Source organism: Berghia stephanieae, chromosome 2, assembly GCF_034508935.2.
Source record: "Berghia stephanieae isolate SIO BIC M18660-M18661 chromosome 2, UCSD_Bste_1.3, whole genome shotgun sequence".
NCBI lineage: Eukaryota > Metazoa > Mollusca > Gastropoda > Nudibranchia > Aeolidiidae > Berghia > Berghia stephanieae.
In genome coordinates this window covers 59,176,121-59,188,613 of record NC_088361.1, presented here as the reverse complement: position 1 = coordinate 59,188,613, position 12,493 = coordinate 59,176,121, and the positions used below count along the sequence as shown (strand labels likewise).

Sequence of the window (12,493 nt, the reverse complement as noted above, 5' to 3'; positions counted from 1 at the left end):
AACGGAAATTTTAGTAAAATTTGAGATAAGCCCACTTCAAGTATCTTTACAAGTGTGGCGAATAATAAGTGGAGTAGCATAAAATACTTCCATCAGTAAAATATGTCCTTGTCGGGGTTTTTGTGTCTCATTTACAAGAGAATTGTATGCTATCACTTTGTCTAATTTCCTTATATTTTCTTGCATTTTAATCATTCAGTCAGTTCGTATTGCTGCTCTTAAGTGCTTGGGGAATATGGCTGACCTCCCAGATCCATCCATTGCTCCCTATCAGAAGAAAGTGGTGAGGGAATTGGTGTCAACATTGGATGATAAGAAAAGACTAGTCAGGATGCAAGCAGTGGAGACGAGGAATGCATGGTAGGTTATCTAGTTATTGTTTCTTTTGTTTAAAAAAAAATATTTATACAATATATTAATTCCAAATGCCCAAGCGGTGATTGTGATGATGATGATGATGATGATGATGATGATAATGATGACGCTGACGACGATGATGATGATGGTGATGATGATGATGATGATGATGATGATTGCTGTTATTATTATTATTATTATTATTATTATTATTATTATTATTATTATTATTATTATTATTATTATTATTATTATTATAATAATAATAATAATAATAATAATAATAATAATAATAATAATAATAATAATAATAATAATAATAATAATAATAATAATAATAATAATAATAATAATGATAATAATTTTACAAATATTTTGCTATTGATATAAGATAAGATAAAGCTTATATTATTCATAAATGGACATCGTTTCACCGACATTAAAATGCTGCATACCATCATCATAAAAGAAAAAGAGGTGAATTTACAATTCAGTCATTAAAAGTTTCAAAGTACCATTACATGAATTACTCCTCAATTGATGAATTATATAATCTAACATTTTTGGTTAAAAATTATTTGTGATGCCGCTGACTTTTTGTTTTGTTTCAATTGACAAAGAGAGCGATATATGCAGACTATCAAACAAGGCCCATTATCATTTGAGTTGTTTTTTATGACCTGGGTTCTTTAAAAAGAAGTCAATGAATGTTTTAAAACTTTGATACATTAAAACTGTTTGCACCCCTTTAAGGTAGGTTCATTACGATTATCTTAATTTGTATATTCACGCAATTTTATGAGTTTGTTGTTTTTTAAAAATTCTTTACAGGATACTTACTGAAGACAATGAGAAGGAAAAGTAGTCCTATGAAAGTAGTATTTCAGTGCTTGTGATATCATTTGTACCATCTCCGAAAGATTGAGATTGAATTAGAATGCATGGATAGACTTTATGTAAAATTGCCTAAGATTGCTTGCTTGCTCCATAATGTTTTCTTGTGAACATGCCCCAATGCTGAGTAGCACATTTACTCTTTTATGTGTTATTCTTTAAAAAAAATTCTTCAGAGTAGGTTGTGGCCCCTAACTTCCTTTGTAGACCAGGGAAGTCGTATGATTTTTCGTCTATTCCCCTATATCTCTTGTCTTATTCTAGTTAGCTTTTTGCCCTTGTTTTAGATAGTGTTGTGTATCAAATGGATGTAAATGGTTGCATGGGCTGTCAAACCTCTCCCCCCCCCTTTCCTAAAAGAAAAAAAGAAACAAATTTCTATTTAGATATTATTTTTAATCTGTGATAATCTTATGTGTAACGTTGAGACAATGTTAGAATTTGTTGTTAAAAATTCAGAATTATTTTATGAGTTTCATCTGGTGCTATTGGTGGTATATATAGTTACAAGGAGAGTGACGTTGCATAATCTTAACTTTAATCATGCTGACAATATACCGACTACAATAAAATGTTCCACTTAAAAGGGTTATTAATATCATGTTCTACCATTGTCGTTTTAAAGCATTTGATTAACAGAGCTGTCTTCCCTAGAAAGTTCATTTTTTCACTATTTTCACAACAGTTGCTATTATTGGTATTAGGAACACAATATGGCCTTAAATATGATCTGTAAGTAACTGGCTCGTGTCCTACTGTGGACAGCCTAAAGTTGAGTGCTTGGGTAAGGCTCTTTATAACATTCTCTCATGTATAAATGAATACCTGGCGAGTAACAGCGTTGTCTCTGTCCAAAAGAAGATGTAATAGTGGCGTCATGTCTCATCATAATGTTAAGTGTTACTGTTGACTTTGGATTCCTTATAACAAACTTTGAGCACATTTAGTAGATATTGTGTGGTATGAAAGTTCAAGTTTAAAAAATATGTTTTTTTGTTTTTGTTTTCATTCTGATGAGAAAGAAAGATAATTCAGTTTTGTGTTGTTTTTTAATGTGGCCAGCACATCATTAAGTTACAGACCAGAAAAAAGTTCAAAATGATAGAGAAAGATTATATAATTTATTATAAAGGCTCTTATTACATACACAATTTTGCTTCATATTTTCATTTTTCTTGTTATATACAGGCCTGTAATATTCCGACAATTGTCGGATTTCAGATAGACGATTTTGCTCGATAAATTCTGTTCAGTGCTGACATTAAAGATAAAAAATTGAAAATAATATTCGTAACATCAAAAGACAGAACCAACAAAAAAATAAAATAAAAGAATGTTATTTTATGCCTTGAAAAAATTTTTTTTTTCCGTTTCGAGAGTTGATGTTAAAAAAAATCCCAAAACTTTTTATTTGTCGTGTCAAAGACAAAACAAACCAGTCATCTAGGTTTACGTATTATCATTCCATCCTGTCAATTATCACCCCTGCACACTCCGCCTGATGTGGCACCACACGTATTCACTGCCTACTATGCTGACCACATGTACTGTCAGTTGCTGATTCCTCGCTGACAGTGTCTCTCCCCAGGTCTTGTTGCTTCGCGAGTTGTCAAACACATGCATAGTCAGTAATCAACTAACACACACAACTTGTGTCGGACTGGGCCATTTCTCTCTATTTTGCTACTGACACACACACATTTTTCTGGTTGACAATCTCTGGTCCTGCGCTTTCTTTGTATTGTATCCGGATGTCCGGTTGAAAGTCAACTGGAATGATGAATGCGAAATAAATATTTTTCTTCGAAAGGTGATTGACTACTCTCAGCAGAAGTTTTCTTTCCTCAAGACTGTGATTGTTAAATTTTTTCTCTTTTTCCTCCTTCACACACGACTGCACACCCTCCTCCTCCTCCTCTTCTTCTTCTTCTTCTTCTTCTTCTTCTTCTTCTTCTTCTTCTTCTTCTTCTTCTTCTTCTTCTTCTTCTTCTACTTCTTCTTCTTCTTCTTCTTCTTCTTAGCCATTTACAGGCCTGTATATATTACCCCATATCTTTGCTTTTGATGAATTTTGATATCCCTTTTTATTTCCATTTCTTGCAAACAATGACAGTACTTATGTAGTATCACGAATATACTCCATTTGACTATGCATTATCATATAATAAAATCATTTACATATAATTTTGTTTGATTGAGTTTTCTTATGTTTGAAGATCTAGTTTATAATTATACGGGGTGGACTGAGTGAATTTTTTTGAGAAAACAATTCTTGTCTCATTTTCTGAGTTTTGTTTTGCGAGAAAAAGAAGAAATCCGCATCCAATGGGTCTGTAGAAGACTTTCTTCAAGTTTTTTTTTTTTTCGTGTTAGTCAGATTTCCTCAACAATATCTTTAATAAGCATTTTTGTAGTTAAAAGGGGAATATTTGGCCTTTCAGAAAATGCATTTAATTTTACTTTTTTGTTGTTGTAGAAATAATTATTGACCAATCTCTTTTTCCATTCACCTGAATATGACATCAATCAACTTCATTATTGTCAGTTGAAAAAGGGAAGGTCACTCACGTTTGACAAGTATGTCAAATTTGTTTTAACATTTCCTTATAACAATGTCAAACCGTTATGCAATCCGTCAAAAAGTTCAAGCGCTATGGGCATTTAAAGTCAAAGGAAAAATTATCATTTTATTGTTGTTGTGAACTGAGCAATTGATAGAGTGTTTTACATTCCCTCAAAGCAGACCACTTGTCCACCAAAACAAGGGATTGAAAGTTACTCCAACTTTAACTGTCTCTCGTTTTAATTTTGATCATGTTCGTGTGTCAAATTAATCAAATCTGCCGTATGATTTATTATAGTAACAATATAAATATATCTAATAATATACTACCAAATACAGACTCTATTATAAGAAGGACATGACGCTTTGTGTGTTTGCTGCCAAAATTCTATTGTTCCTGTTGTAGACGATAAGGCATTGTTCCCTACTGCATCCTTCATGGTGATCGAATTACCTCCCTCCTACACCGAGTGAATGGCACAGGACGAGCATTTAAAGAACACTGTAAATATTCGACGCAATTAAATTGATAAGAAGAAACTTCAACAACAAAAATATATTACATTGAGGCATTAAGGGTTGTCATGAATATTTCATCAATCAAAGAGATCTTCAACTTCAAGTGAAAAATGCACACCTGTGCCCCCCCCCCCCCCCCACACACATACACACACCAATTCACGCACTGGTTTCTACGTGACATGAATGTCAGAGCAAGGCCTCATAGAGAGACTTTTCACTTGAGACAAAACCATATTCTCTTCGTACCACATCAGCAAGTCAACCATTTACATAAGACAGTCTGATGTGGTATGTGGAGAATCTGGTGCTGATTCAAGTGAAAACCTTTTCTAGTATTTAGCGCTATCACTTTAAGACCAGTTAACTGCCGTACTCTGGAAAAATACGCATTTAAAAATTTGGCCCGAAAACTCGGTCTTCAAGAATCGATTGATTAAAAAAAAAAAATAATGACCCTCAGTCTTTTCAATTTTCGGCCCCCCATTTTTGGAACTCTCTCCCATCACACGTGAGATGCTCGGATTCGTTGACAACGTTCAAATCTCGCTTAAAGTTTTATCTTTTTACGTCATAATGTTGCAATATTATTTTCATATTTTGTTGTTGTTAAATTGAATTCGTATCACGTTTCCTTCACACTTGTCTCACTGTAATATGTTTTGTTTTATATCACTGTAAAACGCTTAGAGCCTGTGACAACGGGGTAAAGCGCTATATAAATGCCATGTATTATTATTATTATTATCTCGGTATAAACTCAAAAACCAAGATGAGGGCCATTTAAAATTGAGCGATACTTGAAGGACAAGTTTTCTGGCCAAATTTTTAAATATGTGTTTTTTCCCAGAGTACGGCAGGTTAACTGGTTAATTGATCCACCATTATTACTGACTGCTTGTTTGACCCATTCGTACCCCAAGGGCCGTTTCTTTTCTGATCCTTAAAATGGCTTTAAAAAGATTGTAGAAATGGAAATGGTATACATAACGGACTGTTAGCCTGGCCAGCAACTGTCTAATATTATGTATATTGAACTTTGGCAAGCATAGAGTAAAACACTTGAATATTGAGGCATTGTGTTAAGTGTACCTGACGAGATTTGCATATCTAATCAATGACACTCGTTATATTTTGGAGTCTTTGTGACAGGCACTTGAATTAAGTTCCTGGAAGAATATATGACGAGTTATATCAAAAGTTTAAGCTGCGAGGAATACATCAATACGTCTCTTTTCGTCCAACTCTTCACTGTCATGGCTGTAAAGCAATCAACAAATGCCCATTAAACACGCCTTATTGGGAAGGTCAAAATAATCCGGGTAGGGTCGGTTATCTATATCTGGCCTATCAATCCACCCAGTTGTGATTGGGTAGCTGGGTGTGTTGGATCTAGCAAAAAATACTTTGCAATAGAATGGCGACTTATCTTACGGAAAATAAGCAATTCGCATTGCCCGCTTAACATGACAGAAACCGGGGTAAGCTTCAGCTTCGTGTTTGTTTTTTTCCTCTGAATGAATGCTATTTGTAAACAGTTAAACTTTTAATACCGACTACAGCCACTATGCTTGTATGAAGCTTAAAATGAAGACCACATAGAACTCAAAATCTTTCATATGTCCAAGTTATGTTTGAAGTTGAAGCCCAACATATGGCTCAGTTGGATGTTTGACTAATATACAGATTTATACTCCGCAGTATGTTTAAAACAAACAAACAAAAAACAAATCGGTCCACAGTGCAGACTTTGCACCATCTGATTATCATTCTTTCGGACCAATGAATCGCTTTCTGACAGGGACTATTCATCGATGACGACGACCTTGTGTGGGCAGTGCGAGACTGGCTACTGTCGCTTGACGTCGATTTCTTCAAGCAGGGCATCTTCTCCCACGCTGAGAGAATGCATTGACCGCAGTGGTGATTAAGTTGAAAAATAAAGGAGAAATCAAGGTGATCTGTGTATTTTTTTTTTAAAGGCAACCCAAAAATGTTGAATCTATGGCCATTTTCTAGGTTATCGTGGGGACAACCCTCATATATTTGGTTTATCTATTTTCAAACTAGCGGTGCTCCGTGAGTTTATAACAATTAATACTTGGGTTTTTCTTAACACGTGTAAATTTCTGCATTGAGTTAGGATATATTCCCCCCCCCCATTACACTATTCTTACATGCCATAGACATAGAGACTAAGTCACGAAACGAGCTAAAATGACATGTGTTCATTCTCGTAGAGAAAACAAACAAAACTAATAAAAGAAAAACAAAACAAAAAACAAAAACAAACCAAAAACAAAACAGAAGGAAGTCCCCCCCCCCCCGAAAAAGAGAAAACAAAACAAACCCTACAAACATATTTTCAAAAAAATATCAGCACACAACCTCCCAATAAACTCAACACTCCCTCCCCTCACCCCCGCCAAAAAAACAAAACAAAAACAAAACAAAACATCCTGTTATTCAAAATGACTAAAATCGAGACATTCCTCTTTCAGCTGAGTGGTGGTTCTGGTGATTTTAACTAGACATTTAAAACAGAAAATCAATTTAAAAGGCTGTAGGGTGAATTTTTCAAAAGGAAACACAGACCACAATCAGGAAGGTTGAGATGTACAAATAAAAGTCACGTTTTTGTTGCATGATAAAGTATAAAGACTTATGGTAGGAAGAGGAATACCAGAGAAACATCACTTTGCACGACTCTCTCTCTCTCTCTCTCTCTCTCTCTCTCTCTCTCTCTCTCTCTCTCTCTCTCAATGCGAGAAAAACAACGGAGAAAAATTATGGCGCTATTTCAATACGAATATTAAAATTTATAGTAAAAACGAACATGACCTTAAGTTAATACTTGCCAAGTTAAATAAAACATGCTTTTTTCGTTAAGAATCTATGCTGGTTATACCAAAGTCGTTTAAAATCATGATGTCAAAGGTTTCCAAACTTGCGCCTTGTTCTAACAGTATAGTGTTACTGGTGTCAGAAGTTCCCCATCGAGTTCAAAAACAAATGACGGATCGGGATAGAATCTGGAACAGGTTTTATTTCTTCTAATATTGTTACATCATTTTCAACAGGTTTATTTCCAAAGACGAATGGCTTCCAATGACTGCAGCAGTTGATCATTGGTAGTTTACACAGAAACAAAGTTAAAAGAGTAAATTCAAAATGCAAGGGATCGACTCACTATTCAATATTTAATTAGAAAATCAATGGTTCGTGGGGAAAATGCGATGGAACAGTCATAAATCAATTCGAGAGATCGACAGATCACATCAAATTTGACAATTACGTCCAAATTCTTTGGTATGGAATTTGTGCGGTGTGTCTTATGAACCAATCATGGAATAAAATGTGTTCAATAAATATACATATTCACATACACAAACACACACACGCGCGCGCGAGCGCGTATATATATATATATATATATATATATATATATATATATATATATATATATATATATATATATATATATTTATATATATATACTAGTAAAAAGCCCGCAATTCCGCGGGGAAAGAACTATTTTCATTCAATATTGCCAGAATCATTTTCTTGATTAGCTTGATTACGATTAGATGCACATTTTAATCGATGTGCTTGTCGTCGGTGCCATGCTTTATTCGGCATGATTTTAGTTTATCAGTCAGTAGATATCAATATCAATAAGTCGCAAGTCTTTACCACGCTTTACTTGGGAGTGCTTTGCACTACCTTCAATACTTCACAAATTAAAATGGCGACCGAGAATCAAAACAATGGTCAAATTAGGAAATTTTAAACTCACAAATCTATCAAGGTTTGTTCTAGAGTTTTTAAAACGCTTTTATATGATGACAAATTGAATAAATAAACGCCTGACAAAAGATCAACGGTGACAATACAAATTGAATGAATACTGGGGATGTAGGAGCTTTCGGAATGTCTCCCTTTTACTTATGTGAGGTCAAATGAAAATCTGAAGCGGACGCGAAAAATATCAAGCCACCGAATCTGTCTACTTTTGGTTTGTTCGGGCTAGAAGCTAGACAGAACCAATTGACAGTTTGCCGAAACGTTTAACTAAATATTTCCCAGGGCAATAATTATCACATCGATGGCATAAAAACGACAGTAATATCAGCAGTAATATTAGTTGATGTTATTAATCGGTGAAACTTGTTTAAAATTTCTGTAAATCCGAATACCGTCATGTGATCAAGTGAATTATATCACTATGAATGCCACGATTTGCTGAAAAATGCCAATCTGACAGTTCCTAGCAAACGCACCCCCTCCCCCCCCCCCCCTTGCTCAGGGATTTCTCTACTTGATGGACCCCCCCCCCCCCCCCCCCCCCCTTATTTTTTTCTTCCACGCAACCACATTCCAAAACACACACACACACATGTATACACCAAACACACACACACACGCACATACACACACACGTACACATATAAACAGACACGCAATGAAAACACACTACTACATAACAACACTGATCACCGCTAAATCAACACAACGGAAGTAAGGACTCTACTGGACAGATAGAGTTGAGGGTGTGGCCATGAGATGTTAGTGTCTTCGGTAAATTTTTTATGATATCTGTTTGACTTAACGAACTTTCAAACTGACTTTAAATTATAAAAGGAAATCAAGTTATTTGTTTATCTATCTGTAAAAAAATACATTTCTATTTTTCAAATCTTTCAGTAGAGTTGTGCGCCGTATCAATTTTTTTATTGACTAAAATAAGCACAATGTTCTACACAAGGCTATATTTTTTAAAGAAAGGATATATATATATATATATATATATATATATATATATATATATATATATATATATATATATAGTTATAAAAGAGTTGTGATTCTAGACTACATAATGGGTGATTTGTTTGTTCTTTTTTTCTTTTTCTTTGTTTTTATGTGACCGCAAACAAATAAACCAGTAGTATTATTAATTTACTTGGTATATTCAATCTATCCAATAAGAGGATACAATGGCAAATTGACAGAACGTTATAAATTTTATTTGAAGGGCTTCGTGCCACGTCTTATTTCTTTATTAGAGATACGACATGCAGTACCCCGATTGCCAAGTAACATTCGTTTTGACACATTAAGGGCCGTTCAACTATTATAATCCCGATATTTTGCAACGTAGAGCAGGCATCGCTTTTTGTTTACAAAAGCAATTGGGGAAACACTGTATCATGTGCTGTTACTAAAAGTAGCTTATCCGACACTGGTCAATAGACTTACATTTCGTGAATACATCACATCGAAATCAACAACTTTCATTTGTTTATATGATATCTACGTTTTATTGTCTACCGGATGGAAGTAAAAATTGATATAAAAGTAAAATAAATATGAACATTTATATAACGCTTTTCACGGATTTACCATGCTCAATGTGCCTTATAATGTTTAATTTATGCCCCCGGTAGGTATTATGGAACCATATTTCATACAATACCAGTTGCCTGTTAGGCGTCCTTTTTATACTAAAACTTACAATATCCGTCACTGATTATAGCTAGGTACTCATTCACACCTGAGTCAAACAGGGTAATGTGTGTTAAGTGCCTTACCCAAAGACCATAGGGACCAGAAGTTTCCAGGATAACTGTCAGCCACCCAACTTGACTTTGTGACAAGATAAGACACCAACCCATTACACACATAAAATTCTTCACAAAGAAAAAATAAATTCAAGGTTAATATATTGACAAACTCGATACAATGAAGACCATCTAATCGCTTTTGGTTTCACACTGTATGATACACTGTTGTCAGGTGGTGTTGATATAAGTCTAACTTATCCAAAAAATAAAAAAGAGAAGTTTATCAACCATTCTATGAAACAGCATCATCATGAAAACTATTTAATAGACACGTGGAATGAAAGGAATGCTGAGAAATGTCGACTGAGCTTTAACTTAATTAATTGAGCTTTTTATACAGCGCAATATCCACTATCGACTCCCATATTATTCCCTCTGATCCCAGAATGTTAAAGCAGTACAAGGATATTTAACATAGACATAAAGTTGAATTCGCTTAAAGTCAACACTCTTAAATTCGACTACTGCTTAAATTCAAACCCTCTTGTTAACACCAAATTTTCTGTTCTTTATCTCAGCATATTCTATTGATTTTTGAAAAAGTCAACCAATCTTTCTGTACCGGAATGGGTGGGGCCCTTTGACCTCCATGATGGGCATGAGGTCACTTGTTGTGTCTTCTGTCCACTTATAATATCTGTTTTCCGAGTTGCTTTCTAGTTTTGTCTTGGAATGGGATTGCTTGGTTTTGTCCTGGCTCTTTTCTGAGTCCTTATCTAAGGGGAAACAGTCAAATGTTTAGTATTAGTTTTGGCAAAATATTTTCCCCCTTTCTCCATATAAATCATCTCAGTATTGCTAATTATGTTTTCTTTTTGGATATATTTTGTACGTATTTGAGTGAACTCATATTGGTGGGTTCCCGTGCTGGTATCTAGATGTGACTTTTAGGTGATCTTAAATTAAGAACACTGATATTGTGCTCTTGGAATCTACACCTGTTCTCTATTTGAACTTGAACCAGTCCCCTTTATCTTTCTTTTTCTTGGGCACCATTAATCGTAATTCTAGTATTTTTTCACTTTACACCATTCTTACATTTTACTGGCGCTGAATGATGTAAATGTGTCGCAAACGCCGTAAAACCCTTAATAACAGAAATCCTTTCTGGTTCGGCGGGGTTGGATTTATCATGATTCCATTGTACTATATTATCATTCATTTCCTTACATTACAGAGGGCAATATTGCAGATTCGATTCTGAAAAACTAGTGACATGACATTTGGAACTTACGATTACTAAACAAGCTTTCACTTGACAATTTATGATTATAGGGGCAGCACCTGCCATTCAAAATGCTTTATTATTGACATTTAGTGTGAATATCATTATAGCAAAGTGCAGGACTGGAGCGGCAAAAGCAAACTTTAAAAGACAATTTCCAAGCACCGACGTGTACATTATATTATGCCCATGCACACATAGATACCCTAACTGCCCGTTGGCATAATATGACTCAAGGAATTCGGCAATGAATACAAATGACGAGTGTTTGAATCATCATATATCATCATCATCATCATCATCATCATCATCATCATCATCACCATCATCATCATCATTATCATTGCTATTATTATTATTATTATTATTATTATTATTATTATTATTATTATTATTATTATTATTATTATTATTATTATTATTATTATTATTAATATTATTATTATTATCATCGTCATCATCATCATAATTACCATTATTATATATCACCATCACCACCATCATCATCACTGCATAACGATATGGCCATTGCTATGTAGTCAGATGTCAGAAGGTAACAAGTTCGATTACTCCCGCCGTGCTGTTTGAAGTTGACAAATCATGTCGCCCAATTGTAAAGAAAGTATTGTTATCAATTTGCTTCTCAGTGGCTGATATCGGAGTTATATTATTCTTCCCTTGGACAAGATCTTAAAATTGATATCCCTTTTGGATGAATAGAGTAAATTTTATATATTTTCTCTATTTATATATTCTAATTCATCTATTATAATTTTTTTTCAATCATCAATTATAATACAATTAATTATTCTCATTGCTTACATTTTCATTTCAACAAAAGCATTTGTTTGAAATAAAATTTAAGTATTATTATGTTTTAATATGTTTGCGTATAAGAGAATTTTAAATATAACAAAATTGTGATTCATTCATCTAATAATTGGAGTCCAGTGACAAAGAAAAGAGAGCAAGGAATGAATACATTCGGTATTTATAATTTTCTTTTATTCTCACAATGTAAAAGATATTCGCATTTTTTTTCGTCATTAACAATTATATTATCTGGTAAGTATAAAAATGGTTTGATTTTTAATGGAGGACATTATTATTGTTTGCTTGGCGGGTGGAATGGCTCCCCGTGTGGTATAACATTTGATTACATTTGTCGTGCACTGAGAAACGACATTTAGAAAAAAATTGGCTAAGACATTTACTTTGAATATCGATCGATTCATATGACTTCCAACCTGTGAAGCAGTTTGAAATCTTTGACCTCTTTGAACTTTCAGGATTGAGATTTTTGGTCACGTT

The 12,493-nt window shown here is 34.0% G+C and overlaps 1 protein-coding gene across 1 annotated transcript in view; it reads left to right on the top strand.

Moving 5' to 3' along the window:
* LOC144965241 (MMS19 nucleotide excision repair protein homolog) overlaps positions 1 to 3,435 on the top strand; it is a 42,986-nt gene extending 39,551 nt beyond the window's left edge. The window contains exons 25-26 of the mRNA XM_078900376.1: positions 200 to 360; positions 1,189 to 3,435. Of these exons, the coding sequence (XP_078756502.1) occupies positions 200 to 360; positions 1,189 to 1,222 (195 nt within the window). The 3' untranslated portion in view covers positions 1,223 to 3,435. The remainder of the gene's footprint in view (positions 1 to 199; positions 361 to 1,188) is intronic.
* Positions 3,436 to 12,493: the final 9,058 nt, after the last annotated feature.